The 17,636-nt window shown below is 42.0% G+C and overlaps 1 protein-coding gene across 2 annotated transcripts; it reads left to right on the forward strand.

Moving 5' to 3' along the window:
- The first annotated feature begins 1,781 nt into the window (after positions 1 to 1,781).
- On the forward strand, positions 1,782 to 15,553 carry ATMIN (ATM interactor). 2 transcript variants are annotated; one of them, XM_065641256.1, is made up of 5 exons: positions 1,890 to 2,009; positions 7,323 to 7,448; positions 8,399 to 8,598; positions 9,548 to 9,890; positions 10,149 to 15,553. In XM_065641256.1, exons 1-5 carry the CDS (start codon positions 1,980 to 1,982, stop codon positions 11,376 to 11,378), a joined length of 1,929 nt encoding a protein of 642 aa, XP_065497328.1. In that variant the 5' UTR covers positions 1,890 to 1,979; the 3' UTR covers positions 11,379 to 15,553. The 2 variants fall into 2 exon arrangements, with proteins under 2 accessions (XP_065497327.1, XP_065497328.1); XM_065641255.1 differs by having other exon boundaries at positions 1,782 to 2,009; positions 9,548 to 15,553.
- Positions 15,554 to 17,636: the final 2,083 nt, after the last annotated feature.

The following is a 17,636-nucleotide window of genomic DNA, read 5'->3' on the forward strand; positions in this document are numbered from 1 at the left end:
AAGATGCAGAATCCAGATGGCAACAGTCACTGATGCAAACAGCAGCTTTGCACCAGAGTTCTTTAGAGTTGGTAATATAGGGATTTTTATGTAACTTGCTGCATCATTTTTAATTTGAGATGGATTTGATCTTAAGATTCAGTTATAGCGTACAAGTGTTTCTTGTTTTAATTCTGTTAGCTGGAAACTTTGTGCATCTACTTTGTGTATGTGGAATTTCCGATTCACTTTAGGTAGGTCAGTGTGGTGAGATGCTCTTCATAATATCATGGCACAGTGTGAATATTTGGAGAGGTTGTATGGGAATGTTTTGGGTTTTAAAACTGTAAATAAACATGTAAATTAAGTCTTCTCATAGAACTTTGTTTGGCCTGACTTTGAAATGTGGCTTAACACAGACTGGTTTGTTTTGTTTTTCAGCATCTCTGTATAACTCGCAGATAAAATGTTAGTTTAGGACTATCTGCTAGTGATATATTTTTAGGACTTCCACCAGTGTGGTTTCAATGTTACTTTGACAAAATATTTAGCCACGTTAGGACTTTGAAACAATTGCAGGTTTTGTGCAATACACAAAATGTGTGGTGGACATTCAGAAGTGGCTCTTACTGACTCTCATCCCCTCACAGAGCCTCCCAGGAGTCAGACCCATTAAAATTCCAGTATGCATTTTACTCTGCAACTTTTTCTTCCTAATGCTCTCTCCCAAATAGCTTGAATGCCTGAGATGATAATGATTTACCATGAGGTTCCAAAATACTGTAAGCCACTGTACCTGGCCCACTGCTTGTTTCTGCCCGTTGTTTCTGGGAAAGGCAGGCTCCAGACAACCCAAAAGTTGGTCTGATTTTCAGATATACATTTTATCTCTACCGAGGCTATTGTAGGAACGGCGCAGCAGTTGGGGAAAGCGGGCATGAATAATATTTAATAATTCACAAGCACAGAACTGCCGCAGGACAGGGCCGTAGAACCAGCCCAAGGCCCCGGCCCCTCCTGGATGCTCTGCACATCACCTCGCTCTTCCCGTCGAGGGTGGGCTCCAGGTACACTTTTTCCTTTAACTGGCCAAACTCCAAGAGAAAACACTCCCATGTGTTGTCACTGGTTCTTTAAAACTCAAGTCTCCACCAGTGAATAAGTGCTAAATATCCCAGCCGTGGAGGTGACACCGCAGCCCCATCCGCCATTGGCACCGGCACGTTTTCACATGCTCAACCTCATTAATGTTTATAAATATATAAAGGGTGGGTGTCAGGAGGATGGAGCCAGGCTCTTCTCAGTGACAACCATGATAGGACAAGGGGCAATGGGCACAAACTGGAACACAGGAGGTTCCACTTAAATATGAGAAGAAACTTGTTCCCGGTGAGGGTGCCAGAGCCTGGCCCAGGCTGCCCAGGGGGGTTGTGGAGTCTCCTTCTCTGCAGATATTCCAACCCGCCCGGACACCTTCCTGTGTAACCTCATCTGGGTGTTCCTGCTCCGGCGGGGGGGTTGGACTGGAGGATCTTTCGAGGTCCCTTCCAATCCCTGACGTTCTATGAGTCTATAAGCTCCGTGTGCTGTCTACACCGTTACTGTATTTTTTCCCGGAAATCGTTCACCCCCCCCAGCCCGCCCGCTGAGGCGGTGGCGGCCGCTCCGGCGCCTCCCCTCCCCTCCCGCGACGTCGACGTAGGGGGGCGTGGCCGCGCAACTCGCCTGCTAAATATTCAACAGCGACGCTGCCTATTGGCGGCCGCTCCCGGAAGTGGGGGGGCCGAGCAGCTGACAGCAACATGGCGGCGGCGGCAGCCGGGCGGCGTGGCGGGGGGTTGGGGCGGCCCCCGGCGCCCGCACCTGTGCCCGTGGGGGACCTGCCGCCCGCCGGCGAGCTGGTGCGGCCCTCGGTGACAGAGCTGTCCCAAGTGCGGACCAACATCCTGTGCACGGTGCCCGGCTGCGGCAAGGTGCTGCCCAACAGCCCGGCCCTCAACATGCACCTCAGCAAGGCCCACCCGCTCCAGGTACCGCCTCGGGCCCGCCGCGCGGTCCGCCCGGGCCGGGCGCCTCCCTCCCGCTGCGCCCCGCGGGCTGGGGGGCTCCGCGACGGGGAGCTGCGGGCCGAAGCCCCCGGGGCCGCCGCGGGGACCTGCCGGAGCTCCGGCCTCGCCCCCGGCCCTGCGAGGCTTCGCCCCGAGCCGCGGGCCGCCCGCTGCGGCGGGTGAGGGGATCCGCTCCCGCTCGGGAAGGCTCGGGGGCCGCGGGCCGGCCCGGGGGGCGGCGGCGTTTGGCTTTGCTGGGCTTTGGTTTGGGGAGCGTCGTGAGACCGCAGCGGGGGGGCGGGGGGGGGGTTGTTCCACGTGGGGATAACGACGCGTTTCTCCTCGTCTCCTGTTTAAATCTCCCCCACGCGAAAAGCGTGTGCGGGTGTATGTGTAAATACACGAGTGAGTGCGCACAGCCCGAGCAGTCCTCTTGGGAATCCCACTAACATTGCGTACAGAAAATAACCAATTTTGTACCAGCGTTAAACATAACTAGAGCAGTTTAAAGTTCTTTGGGGCTCAGTGTCTGTTATTTCACTCGCTTATCACTTGTCTCTCAGCAGGAAGACTCTGTAGCCCCGCTTGTGATGTGCTGTGCAAATACGCTGCATCTCCTACTCTTAGCAGTTCGCAAACCATCATAATCCGAACCCTGAGTACTGTTATGCTGGGGGTTTTGTTTGGTTTTTAGAAGTGTCTGAGCCAAAAAAAGCTCTAGGTGGATGCCATTTTGGAAACAAGCGCTCATTACCGTAGCGCTGTGAGAAAACGCAGCGTGTGCTGGGGAGGAGGAGAGCCACGGCTCGGCAAGCGTGGATTTGAGCGTGGGCCTTTCAGAAAGATACCCTGTTCTCAAAATCATAATGCCAAGTGTGTGAGGACAAGTGCTATTCCTGGAGAACTGCAAGTGCAGCATTCAGAGCTGCATTCTGAAAGTGCAGCCCCAGTGGGCAAACAATAACCATGCTTGTTTTGTGAAATGGCTAATGACAGAATAAAGTGTGTGTTACAGGTGGTCATTGGTGATGAACAAAAGCAAATAGTCTCAAGCATACTTGCCATCTCCCATCTCTGATTGTTTTATTTCATTTCCTAGTACTCACTAAGAACTTCTGTGGGTGTTGTGTTATATCTTGTCTGTGTATATGAGTGGAGGTACAACAGAAGTTAAAAGTGTTCATTTGGGTTCAGCAGACAGTTGTTTTGGTTGTGAGCTTGTACGCTGAGGATATGCAGCAGCCAGCGAGGACTGTGGCTGATGGGTTCTGTAACCTGTGTTTGGGCTGTGATGGGTGAGGAAATGCTGCTTTCTCACCAGTTGCCTCGATAGCTGTTAACTATTAGTGCCTTGTAGAATTTTAACATATTTCTCACACTTAATTACTAAATCTTGTGATAAATACTGAAACATGGATAGATGCAGGTTTTCAGGAACATCTGATGAATTCCAAGGGCATCGTAGTTGAAAGAAGAATGTTATTGAGGCTTAAGGAGGCTAATTTTTCTGTACTATGTCTTAGATAAAATATCTTCAGTATTATGCATGGCTCAAGAAAGCATCTTGAATGAAAGGATAAAGATATGAAGGTAAAAAGATATATATCTAGGTGTGTGTTACTCTGTCTGTCCAGAAAGAGATGGACTCAGACTAATATTTTCATACTAGTATTTCCTTTTAAGAGAGAACTGGTTGTCCAGGCAAAAATAATTTTGTAGATTGCATTTGTTAGTGAAACATGAGGAATTAGTGAAGAGGCAGCTTTGTAAATGAGATGGTAAGAAGCTACTGGGCAAGAACACAGTGCTGAAGAGAAGGGAGGCTGACTTGGTTCATTTTCATTAATAAAACTTGCACCAGTAGGATCTTTGATACCAAAAACTATGAGAACTTGTTGCTGCAGAGAAAGGACATGTATGTAGGAAAGCAAGATTTCCCCGTGAAAACAGAGTCAAGTGCAGTAGTACGAGGTTGGGGTCTTGTAAAGTGATAACAATTTGATCAGTCCTGGTTTGTAGCAGAAATAACACTTGCAAAAGCTGTTTGGTCATATGTGTATGAGCACTTAGGGTAATGCTGCTGTGAGAAGAGCAGTCCTAAAATATGTCAGAAGGATATTCTGTCACTGCTGTAGGGTAGAAATCTGATTTAAATAAGCTAAAATGAAAGCGGAAGAGGTGTAGAAAAGGGCTCCTAAGGGTGATGAATGGCAAGGGTGTCTGACAAAGGGATATTAAAAGAATTTGGCTTGTTTGGCCAAACAAAAGAAGATATGATTAAGTGTTGATATACAAATGTTTATTTTCTGGCTCCTTAGTTTAACTAAGCCAATAAAAAATGAGAACAGTGGATACAAACTAGCACTGAATATATTAGGCTTGGGGTTTTTTAAAATTCTTTGGTCTTTTGTCTGTATTGTTTTATGAGGAGAAGGGGAAGACTTCTGTTTAGCTGAAAAATGAAGCTAGAGGAGTTCATGTAAAGGAGAGGATTCTGTGGATTCCTGTGATAGCAGGGGGGCTGTGGTCAGTGCTGAGCTGGAAAGGGTAGGTTACTCAAATGCAAATATTCCACTACAATGATAGTTTTCATAAGAAGAATAAAGGCACTTCTCTCCATGCTGCTTAGTTAAGAAACGCATGATCTTCTGCTGAAAAAAAAAAAAAGGTGTTTTAAATAGTTGGCTACAGTCTACAGTAACTTATTGTTTTAAATTAATCCTTTGGAGTAAGCCTTGCTGTTTCAGGAAAGCAAGACGTCACTAAGTTCACCTTGACTAAATCAGTAGCCAGGGTTGTTACTTTCCATTTTCTGTGTTGTTGCCACAAGCCTTGTCCAGTGTCAGGATTCCTTACAACACAAGTGTCTGCGTTGTGTGAAGTTAATTGAACAAATATCTACCGATAATCGTGGTGGGTGGCTACTGCAGAAATATGGGAAGTAAAATCAGACATACAAGGAAAGAACTTGTGAGAACATCTGAAATGCGACTGGCCAGACGGGTTTTTAAGATATCAGATTAATCATTTAGAGCCTGGAGGACTTTGAAGAGGGTCAAAACAAGATTACTGTCTGGATAGGGTTACTTATATGTGTAGAGTATCTTTCAACTTGTCACAACAAATTTGTTGTGATTTGTGCCTTGAAAGTCTATGTTGCAGCTGTTTAAAAAAGCATTTTACTCATGTTTATATAGCATTTAAACACTTGGTGTTATTCTATACCCTTAGTAGTTAAGTAATTTTAAATAACCTGACTGTGGTTTGCCTCCTAAGTGCCTGAATATATTTCCCATATTACCCTGTCTTTTGTTGGGTTGTGACAGTAAATATAACACACTTAGAATAACTTCTTACTTAGAAAAAAAGTAGCTAAAATTGTTGCTTACTAAGCATGTTGATTTTTGTCTGCAGTGGGAGGGACCAAATATAGTTTTGACTTAAAGGCAAATCTTTTTTTCTCCTGAAGACTTGGAGACTGGCATCTGATCAAAGTGTTTCTGGGTAAACTCAGGGTTAGAAAGTGTAACTGGGGGTAGTGGGGCTGGAACAACTGGATTTCTTTGGGTCATGTTCCCGTTGGTGCAGTGGCTCTCAGAAGCGGAAGAATAATCACAGTAATTATTCAGCAGAGATAAACCAGGCCTGTTTATGAATCATTTGTCCATGGGGAAAACTGCTGTACATAAAGATGCTTAGAAGATTAAAACATTACATGAAAACTCCCTTTTTAGAGATTTACTCCAGGTTTTCGTGATGAAATGGCAGCTGATCCGTTTGGTCAAGAGGCTCTAAATTTTGCTTCTTTGAGTATGGTGCGGTCGGATTGAAAATGAACTTGTGGCCATGTCAGCAGATAGCAGTGTTGAGTGTGTGGAAATATAACTGAAACGTTGCTTGAAGGGAATACATTTTACGAAAGTATCTTAGATTGAGAAATGAGCTGAGGAAAACCCAAATCGTTTAAGTGTCTCACTCATCTGCTTCATGGTATTGCTGACGGGCAGATGAAATGAGCACTTCAAAAGCTCAGAACACGGAGTTGTGGGGTTGTGACTAACTGTAGGTAGGTAAGAATTGGGAGTGTGAGCAGGGAACCCCTTTGTTACGGTACATACTTTCTGTTTGCTTCACTTGTGCTTTGTGGATTCTTTATGTTTGGTCGAACTCGTATAAAACGAAGCAGCTGGAGATCTGCCTAGAGAAGGTAGTTAGGGAGTGACTACTGTAAAATCAACATTCTGCCACTTATTGTGCTCACTGTCACTGTGGTCATGCTACGGAAAATCAGGCGCAGAGCTCAAACAGGGCATGCTCCCGTGATTCTCCTCTGAATAATTATCTTGGGATGCTATCATGGACTGCTGTCACTTGCTCTGAGGATTTGCTTGGCCTCCTACTCAGTCTCAAGCTGCAAGGGCACACACGGCTACTCTGAGCATCAGATTTTAATAGTTCACTTTTAATTTTTTGCTTAGACACAGTTGCCTGATGTTTCCACTGAGACTCAGATAGGATGTGCCTAGAGGGACAGGTCTTGTCTGGTTTCCATGGCTGTGTCCTCAATAGAAATAGGTTCTATTTGGTTGAACAATCCAGAAAATCCCACTAGGGTGTGTTTTTTAATATGTATTTTTTAGATCCTTTTTGAGCAAGTTCTGTTACTTCTGTTCTGTATGTGTGATGGTCACTGAGGCAGATCACATGAAAGCGCAGGTATAGCAGTCAATGTTTGGAGGCTCAGAGTTAGCATACCAGTTGTTATCTTCATAGACTTAAGTGAGATGTGGTTTATGATCTGAATTAAGTGGCAGAGTGTACTTGGCATTTTTCATTTTATTACAAGTAAACTCTAAATCATGCCAGCTGAATTCCAGCGTCAAGGCAGTGTTGGGTTACACCGTGTGTGGCTAATTTTAATGGAGCTTCAAGTAGACTGTGCTACTAACAAGTAAAACCACATTGAATTGGCAGTGTAGTGCAGTATCTGTGGGGAAAGCTTTTGGCTCAAATAACACAAAAGGTGGTTATAATTGACTTGGGGCAGCGAGTTATCTTGGTAAAAGTAGATTACGGTACCACTGCTCTGTAGAGCTTGTGATTTCACTTGGTAGTTTTGATGGTATATAATTCACATAGGTGAAAAACTCCATTTGAACTTTAAAATCACTTGGGAAAGTGTCTTCAACTCATTGAGGTGTGTAAACTCAGTGAGCCAAAGTTGATGTGTATTCAATTTTGTCTTTAATAAGCAAACCTGTAGAATTGTCAACTTCTCAACTGGTTCTTTTTCAGGATGGAAAACTTAATGCACCAATAAGGAAAGGTTTGAAAACTTCACAGAAATTCTACTGCTGTCCTATTGAAGGCTGTCCTAGAGGACCAAACAGACCATTTTCTCAATTTTCTCTTGTAAAACAGGTATTCTTATTTCCTAGAGTATTATTTTCATACTGATTTGGTCCTGTCTGTCTCTGCTCCAGAGAGTGTGCACTTTTACGTTCAGATACGAGCAAAGCTCCCTAACATATATCCAGAAGTTGGAGAATTGTATGCAGAAACTCCACATGGGCATATGGCTAATGAATTTGCATGTTGATATAAGAGGACTCAAACATTTTGCTCAGGCAGATGCCAGTATGTTCTGCTAAACTAGAAGACAGCCCCCTCCACAAATCAAAAAGATGGAGAAAGACCAAAGAGGGGGGAAAAAAAATCACAGTAGCAACTAACAAAGGTTTAAAATGTGGCTGATGCTTTTAAACTGCTTTTGAAGTGGTCAAGAGTTAAGAGTTTTTCTCTGCTTTAGTATCAAAATGCATTTGTTTACCTGTTTAAGAAAACATGTAAGCCTTGTTTCTGCCTAAGCGAGCAAAAAAAGCACTCTTCTGCTGTTGGTTACCTGTGGTAACCTGGGGAGACCATGGGAGATGAGTGGCCGGCACTTGGAAAAGGAAAAATTCTGGTGTTTGCTCTGAAGTTGACCCGTTTGACTTGAGACCATTTGCTCAGTTATAGATCTTGAAGAGTGTGCACGTGTTGCAACATATACTTACTATGCTCTTTGGCAAGGTTTATCTATAGATTTATTAATGTCCACAGGAAACCTCCAATAGCATTAGGACACATAAATGTTTATCTGTCTTTTAAGATGCGTGCAGCACAAACAGATTTGCAAACTTAAAATTCTTTCTGTTGACTTCTTTAAGCTTGTAACTTATTCAAATGAGACTTTTCAAAGAGATTTAATTCTACTCTTCCGTGCTATTTAACAACTAAAAAAAATGCAAATATTAATGTCTCCCCTAAACTTGATTTCTTTTTTTTATCTTAGCTAAAGGCTAATATTTACTTTTCATTGTGTGTTCTAGCACTTTATGAAAATGCATGCTGAAAAGAAGCACAAATGTGATAAATGTAGTAACTCCTATGGTACAGAATGGTATTTGAAACGGCACATAGAGGTCTGTGGCAAGACTTTCCAGTGTACTTGTGGGTGCCCTTATGCCAGCAGGACAGCATTACTGTCTCATATTTACAGAACTGGCCACGAAATTCCTGCAGAACACAGGTAAAAGTGAACAGTTAAGTAATGATACTTACATTCATCGCCAAGTTCTCTGTCTCGCATGTACTGGCTTTTTGTCTCCTTTCTGTTGATTATCTTGGAAATAGGCTCACATTGTTTTAGCTATAAAGCAGTTTGCAGTTTCTTTGTTCTGTTGCTTTTAGTAGTTTCTGTTTTGTTGAAGGCAATGATGATTGTCTAATCAATAAGATCAGGTTTCCCCACATATAGAACAGAAAGTACTGTCAGTGTGATAGTACCGGTGACCCTGCCTTGCATGGCATAAATGCTCGTGGCTCTTGTTGCTTTTAGAGTTCTCTGACAGTAGAGATGACTTGGAAATGTTTACAGCTGATAACTGTGGTGTGGAATGCAGTTCAGTGTATTTTCTTTTATAGGTCAGTCATCTTTGCAAGTATTAGTGGATTTTTTTTAAATGCCTATATATGCATTTTTAGATTTATCGTTGTCTTAAGGCGTACATCTATTTCATAAATGGTGATCTGTTTCCTGAGGCCTATCCTGTCTTGGAGATTCAACTGCTGCAAAATTAAGTTTTGTGTGAAGCAGTGCTAATTGTATCTTCAGTTTCTGTGAGAGACCTTTACCCGTACACTAATTTTGACCTTCAACGCTCAATCTGAGTTAGCAGCAAAGTAACAAATTAAACATCTTCAGAGTCCTTAGTAAAGGAAGAAGCCATCTAAACTTCCACCTCCATTTAGAAATAGGTCTCTATAAAAGTGGTAGCCTTTTTTTTTAAATTAGGAATGAAATTTTATGAAACTGAAGTTCATGGAGTCTTTTTATGTTTTAATCAGGATTAGTTGTCTTCTCATATCCAACCTCATCTGTGACTTCAGTTTCTATTTTTAATGCGATGACTCAAAAGAATGGAAGGCAGATGTTTTGTGCTTGAAAGGAGTATAAATTATTGATCTCATGTTCACAGGGATCCTCCTAGTAAGAAAAGAAAAATGGAAAGCTCCGTCCATAATCAGCAGTTGGCAGAGAAAACAACTGAAGCGTTCGTCAATACACACAACAATAATCCTGGCGCTCAGGAACTGGAGTCCTCGGAAGTGAAACTAGTGGCCTCTCTTGAAGGCTCCCGCAGTTCTAACTTCACAAACCAAACGCAGCCAAAATGTACGCCCAAGATGCTTTTACCAAAGCCCAAGGTGGCTTTGGTTAAACTTCCAGTAATGCAGCTGGCTCCCCTGCCTGTGTATGTATCTGCAACAGACTCTGCTGTCAAACCTGCTGTAGTAGCTGTTGATAATCACGGTTCAGTTGTAAGTACTGTTCATTTATTGCCTCAATCTATAGGAATTCTGATTCCAGCACTGGAGGCAGAAACACTTGTATTTAAAGATAGTATGCCTGTTTCTAAGGTGACAAATTCTGGTGATCATGAACCAGTAAGTACTGGGGTACAAGTTGACTTGGATAAAGTCGCATCGAATAACATGGGGCAAGAGCTGGGGAACGTTTGTCCCAAGAATAAAATTTCTTCAATAAATATACAGACTGACCTATCTTATATTTCACAGAACTTTGTACCGGCTGCAGCCTGGACTCCCAATTCTTCTGTATCCTCTTGCTCTCAGACAGATCTGTCGTTCAGTTCACAGGTTTCCTTACCCATCAGTGTACAAACACAGACGTTGCTGCCTGCTTCCAAACTAACTTCATCCATAGCTGCTCAGACTGATGCATTTAGTCAGGTTTGTTTTCCAACGTGTGGCATTTCTAGAGAGACTCAAACCAGTAGGACACAGGACTCGATGGATGGCAGAGTGCAGATGGACCAGGCTGTGATGTGCACAGACATCTTTGACAATGTTCATCCATCATATAATGTTTCTACTCACATTGAACTTCCAGAAAACAGCTTAATGCCTGCAAATATAGATCAAACCTTGCTGCAAAGGAGTAATTGCAAGAGCCCGAATCAAGATACGGTGAAGTCTGAATCCCTTATCAGCTTCAATACACAGACTAACATACTTCCACCTCAAAATACAACCGATAATCAAACCCAGACAATGGACCTACTAAGTGATCTGGAAAACATCTTTTCAGGAAATATGTCTGGCCAGACACTGGATAATCGTGGCCTTTTGTCTCAGGCAAGTTCTAATGCTGATACACATCTGCCATCTGGTCCATCACAGAGCACGGGAATAGACTTTGACATTGAAGAGTTCTTTTCAGCATCCAATATCCAAACTCAGACTGAAGAGAGTGAGCTTGGTACCCTGAACTCTGAGCCAGTTTTGGAGTCACTGGACATTGAAACTCAGACTGATTTCTTATTTTCAGACAGTGCCACTCAATCGTATAGCTGCCGAGGAAATTCTAACTTCTTAGGTTTGGAGATGTTTGATACACAGACACAGACAGACTTGAATTTCTTTTTGGACAGTAATACCCATCTGCCTTTAGGAAGTATTCTGAAGCAGTCTAGTTTCTCCATGAGTACCGACTCATCTGATACGGAAACCCAGACAGAAGTATATCCGACTACTAAAAATACACCTACTCAAAACATGGAAAGCAAAGTCCAGCTCAGTAGTGCTGAAACACAGACTATGGATAGCTGCTTTGAGAATCTAGGGAGTCTGTTCCTCACCAGCAACGAGACGCAGACAGCAATGGATGACTTTCTTCTGGCTGACTTGGCCTGGAATACAATGGAGTCCCAGTTCAGCTCAGTAGAAACACAGACCTGTGAAGAGCTGTGCTCCTTGTTCCAGAGCTCTGCCAAGCCCGGCCATTGAGCACTACGGAACAGAACTCTTTCCTGTGGTTTGAAATTAAGTTATTGGGGTGGGAGAGGCAGATTGACCAAGATATCCACTTTGCATCATTGAATGTAGTTGTCACGAGCAGTTGGCCTGAGGGGCTTCTCGTGCTGAAGGCCCTGTTGCATATGTAACATAACATAAGCTACGTGTCTGTAAATGGAGGGAGGACTGCTACTCGTTAATGTACGTTTGAACCTTGAAAAATATTATGTGGTGCCTATGTTTTTTCCTCAAACTTCTTTAGAAAGCTGATGCTGCTTTCATTTAAGTGGAAGAACTTACAAAGTGATTCTGTGTATATCTCTATTCCTGGCTTATGTATAAGGTTCCGATGTGCAGGACCAAAACTCTGACCTGTCCAATTCAGATGCTTCCCTGAACTTATCGGGGAGGATTCTATCAGTGTAAGCTACTTCTGTTTACTTTTTTTAGTAGCTTGTATTTGAAATCCGACATGAACATAATAAGCTGTATTGTCTTCTTTTACTTTATGCCTTCGCAGCTCTTTCTCCTGCCTAAGTGGGTATTTTCCAAATACCTGTCCAACACTAGATATAGACTCTTGGAATTGTTGAATATATTTATAATTAAAAATATGTAGACAGCAGTACTTCTTTTTTTTTCCCCTGAGTGGCACTGATGCCCTTTGAAGGGTAGGAAAAGAACTTGGAATACATAATTAGAGGGAAAATTAGTATGTCATCCTTTTAGCTAGTGTAGTAAACGGGACTACCATTTTTAGAGTCTTCAGGAGGGATTTGCTTAAATTATTTCTGACTGTAAGATGCAAATGTTACAATGTGTGTGCCTCAAAGACTGGAATAATTTCTTTTTGCTGAAGTTCTCTTAGCTCTATTAAGATAAAAGTTGAGAAATGTTGCAGTGGTTTATACCTCTATTACCTTAATAGAAACCTTTAGAAATGGGAAGTTAAATTCTCTAAAAGACTCACCTAGACTCCTGGTTTTGGACTTTGTGCTTCCAAAAACAGTTGGAATCCCAGAAACCCGGTCAGAACAGCTATAACTTGCTTTTCCACATTGATCTGCAGCCCTCAGTTCCTGCAGCTTTTAGAGAGGTTTTCTGAATATAGTCAAATTCAAACAAACTGATTTTTCAGAGAAAAACCGTTCATCTTACCCCTTATACCATTTTTTGCAGTATTTTTCATTTGCAAGAAAAAAAATTAAGCCAGTTGTGAATGTATGTTGGAATTTGGCCTTAACTCATTTTTATCTCTTACTATAATACCTGTAAAATGTAGGCCTCTGCTTTTGTCCCAGGCAGGTTTTAGTTTCTGTTACCTTAAATGAAAAGAAACCTCTTTGTGTCAAATTCCTGGGCCTGTCACAGGCTTTACTCCTCCATTGTGAGAGGTATCGGCCGCGTGTTTACTAGACGGCCCATCAGCAATGTACGTTCAAGCCTTAGTTTTTGAAGACTCACTATGCTTTGTGCTTCGTGTCCTCAGCTCAGAGACGTGGGAGTTCAGTTACTCATCCATTGCAGCCAGCTTGTTTTCTTGAAAATGAGCAACACTTTTAATTTTTTTTGTCTCTTCCTACCACTCTTTAAATTGCTGTAGTTACCACGCGGATATGGTAAGCATCTCTACTTTTACTGGAAATAATCTCTTTGGATTGACCCTGAAATGACAGCTGTGTTGCCTGCTTAAGTTTTTGGCGTTTCTGGGTGCGAGTTCAGACACTTCCAGTCTTTGGCTGAAGAAACTGCAGAAAGGCATCCAGCAGTTTTCCTGGGGAATACAGCAATTTTGCTTTGCGGAGAGTCTCCCCCCAGGTTTCACAATGTCTAGAGTTCTGATCTTAAAGCTGGGATGTATTCAAAATGGAAGACATCACTTGTAATTCTGTTTCATCTGAAGATACGACTGAATCTTATTTACCTACCTACTTTGAAACTGAGAATTAAGATAAATGACAAAATGAGGTTAATGTATTCTATCACAGTATTTTTCTAGTAATGTTGCATCTTCAGGTTGATACAAAAAAAAGTCAAACAAATGAAACGTATCAAATCTGGGACATGCATTCTGTGAGAACATAACCACAAACCAGCTGAAAGATGAGAGGTCTGTCTTGTTGCCTTCCGTGTTTGTTGCAATGCTAAAAGTTTGTATGACAGATGTATGTTTCTGCTACTTTTGGCTTTATTTGCATCTACTTCTGCTATTATGCTTGTAAATGCTTCTTTCTGGTTTGGGTATGGAGGGAATCATCCCCCCAGCCTAGAGAAACAGGTAGCTTAAAGTCAGAGTTTACTAACACTATGTATTCTTAGCTATGCAAAGCTGATTGTGTCTAGAAAATTATTTCTTTCGAAGGATACAAAATCTTACAAAATACATATATACTTGTAGCTGTAAATTAAACAGCTGTAACTCAAGCCTTGGGAGACCTTGTCTAGTTTTGAACAATTCAGTCAGTGTCTGGAACTTAATGTAGGAAACTAACACTTGTTACAAATTCTTATTCCAAGGCACACACAGAGTCTTTTTTTTCTGTTGAAAACAAAAGGCTGCATTTCCCTGTTAGTCACATGTACCTCGATTGTGTAGAGCAACAGAACAAAGAAAGATGACTGCCTTCCACTGCTGTAAATCCTTATCCTGCCAACACATGCTCATGTGCTTAGTCAGATCTGAATCGAGTTCTTGTGAGGTTGGGTAGAGATGTACGTGTTGGCAGGCTTGGGATCTTACAGTGTTAGGAGTTTTTCAGTAGCATTTCACAGCTAAGTCGATAGGACTAACACAATACATCCTGGATCAACACAGGGTGCTCAACTCGCAAGAGAGTATCTCTTACTGAAATGACAACTCAGAGGTGAACCAAATGTACTTACCTTTATCATTAAGGTTGTACAGCTTCCTTTGCTTTAATCTATTTCTTATGTATTGGTTTTTTTAAATATGATCTTAATGTACAGTTTACTGTTCCAAATACACTCACACCAAAATGTTGTTAACATTCTGGGCCTTGTTAGCTTTGTCATTCACGTTTGGTTTAAGGTGCTGCTGTGCTTGTGTTCCTAATAGAACAGGCCTGCTGTGAACAGACTTCGCGCCATCACTTGGTATGAACACTATGAGGACATGGTCGTTTAGCCGTAGCAAGCTCCAATGCATGGTGCAAACGTCCATTTTCTGTTCCTTTTGTTGTTTTTAAACTGTTGATGTGAACTTAACTGTGTGCTAGAAGGGTGTGCTGCTTAAAGCATGACTGAATTTTCTTGTTTAAAATGCCATTGCTATGCAATGAACAGAACCAAGGACTACACCGTTCCGCGCTGCGTTGCCTTGCAGTCAGGTTGAGGGTATGTTTGTATTTGTGCGCGTGACTCTTCCGCTTCACTGAAAATGAAATCAGACAGCCTGAAACAGTGGAACCTCCTGGAGTTAAATAACAGAAGTCTTTTGCTTCTGATTCTCTTTCATGTCCTGGCTTTACAGCAGTATCTTCAACGTAACTCGCAATGCATATAATAGGTGACTCGTGATGATGTAAACTGTACAACTAGTGCTTTATGTGCCTGCTCCGGGCGCCGCATGCAGAGCTGGATTGACAGAACTGCTGCCTACAGGTACTTGCAAGTGCATCTGCGATAAAGCTAGATATGGAAGATAGCCATATATTTTTCAGCTTACAGAATTCAACACCTGACTGTGATCTCATTTAAACTTGTAACTATTTGGAATGGATGAGTAATAAATCTCATGGGTGAGTCTTTCCCAAAGCATGTGTGAGTTAATCTCAATAAGGCTGAGAAATGTCCTTAAAATATTTTTCTTCTCATCGCTGGTGGGGTCTTGATCAGGTGGACAACTTTAGTTTTCAAAGGATGTCCGTGTTTAATTCTTGCTATTTAAGCCAGTAAACTTGCAATGAGCAGCATTCATTTCTTAGACCTATTTTACAAGTGACAATCCCAAAGAAGGAATGTTGTCCTAGTAATTGTGAAACTTTTAAGTATATTAATGCATGCAGAGAAAAACTTGTGCCAAAATGCTGTTTCATATTTCCCTCTGTTGGAAACTGAAGTGTTACTACAAAGCTATTAGTAAGTTATTCACAACTATTGAAATGTTTTGTTCACAAATGAAGCACTTAGTCCTGTAAATTATACATATTTTGGAATAAAGTTAACTTCAATCAGTTTTGCCTTTTGTTTCAGTGACTCTACTCTCCTGCCTACAGAGCATGGGTGGGGTAGGCAGTGCCTATTAGCAAGTACCACCCATTGCTCCTTAACGTCTTACCTTTTCAAAACTGGGTGTCTTTTGAATTGGTAGAGATTTTGTAATTTAAAACTCCCTTGCAATGTCAGTCCTTGATCTCTAGGGGCTGCAAAAGTTTTCCTGTGTAGTCCTGCTTCTCAGTGAGTCCTTAGGAAGTTTAAACTCGCAACACAAATGTAATGGGAATGTCAAGATGCCACATTTCATAAACATGAACAAATCCATTTGAGCTTCTCCACTGTGCCCCTGTGCACAAGCTTCATATGGAATCTGCTGCGTTTAGCCAGGGCCAGATTCCTCTGCCCAGCAGCATCCAGGCCCCACTAGTGATGCTCCATCTCAAACCTCTCAGCAGCGTATGCACAATTTAATCTTTAATTACCTTGTGTGCACGATGGAATATCTCTGCAGTCTCAGCTCACCACCAGATGCCTGTCTTCCACAACAGACTCTCAGGACAGAAGGATTACTTTGCATTCTTCCTCACCATCCAGTCCTCTAATTTTCAGGATCTCTAGAGTCATAAGTAACATCAAGTAGAAGTTCAGTTGCGTTATGATGATTAGTTTTCAAAATATCCCACTAGAAAATTAGTCCTCTTTACAGCTTATATTATTTTGCAATATTTTATATAACTGGGAAGATAATTTTTACAACTATGAATATTAAAGCTGGAGTAGGTTGGAGTACAGATCATACTTTGTCCCTTTTTTCCTCTACAGTTCCCATGCTTAGTCGTGATCCCACCATTTTCTTTTAGCTGGAGGATATAAAATGTTGATTTCTGCTGTTACCTGTATATCTTGTATCTAGAATTCAGAGTAGGTGAACGAGCAGATGCTCCTTGACGGAAAGCTGGTCTGTACCGTTACATCAGCTCTAGTTACGCACGAAGCGTTTGCTGACGTATAGCAGGCTGCTGTTCGCAGTCCCATCGCACTCCGAGATAAGTGTTTGCACAAGGCAGCGTTCAGCCCTAGTGCTATCAAAATATAGAGGCTATTTACAGAGGGGAGCACATCACGGGTATATAGAAACTAAATTTCTGTTCAGAGCATTTAAAATTATGAAAGAGTCAGGTGTATAAGATGCTGATAATCCTTTTAGGAATAAGAGCCCCATTCCTATTGTAGGGATGATTCTGCATTGTTTAGGCTGAGTTGCTTCAGGCTTTTCATTATTCGGAACAGATTTGGCCCATGGACAGAAGTCAGAAGCTTTGACAGACTGATCCTCATGAAACTTTCACAAATGGCGAGGCAGCCTAAAAGGCAGGACAAATGTTAATTCTTGAGAACAGATTGAGAAGATAATGGCTGTTTAGAAGAGAAGCCTCATGTATTTTTGAACTGCTTTCTTGTTTGCTATTGCTGAGAATTCACTTATGTCTTGTGCTGGCAGTGAAAGCATCCCGGCCCAGTTTGTGTTTAGTTCCTGGTTTTTCTGTGCTTGAAGAAATTACATGCTGGCAAGCTGACTGTTTTCCATCAAAACAATGGAGTTAAAGACAGAGGCACATTTTCTGGCTCCCGGATTTGACAGTGAGTCCTCTGGAATTAGTCCTTTGTAAGTTTGGACCTGAAACAAAAGGGAAAAAATGTTGATTTAACAATCAGATGTTCCATCATTGTATTTTTACATTGTTGTCAACAGTTCTCTTTTCGCTTGTTTTGTTTTGGCACCTGGAATCCAGGAAGCACTTAGAGCTGATCTAGCCCTTAGGTTGATTTCCTCTCCTTGAACGGGAATGGTTTTATTCTTGAGAGAATTTACACGTAAACAAGAAACTGCAGTTTCCTGTGGTAGAAGAACCCAGTGTATTCCAGGGCGCATAACTTGATTAAGCTTTCAATGGCTTGTTGAATATTTGTTTATTTTCTGGGCATTTAATTAGCAGCTTTTCTGGTCTTCTGCTACAGGTCTTGTAAGGATAATCTGCGAGTGTGGTTCTTAGAAATATTATCTTGCATCAG

Source organism: Caloenas nicobarica, chromosome 9, assembly GCF_036013445.1.
Source record: "Caloenas nicobarica isolate bCalNic1 chromosome 9, bCalNic1.hap1, whole genome shotgun sequence".
Lineage (NCBI taxonomy): Eukaryota > Metazoa > Chordata > Aves > Columbiformes > Columbidae > Caloenas > Caloenas nicobarica.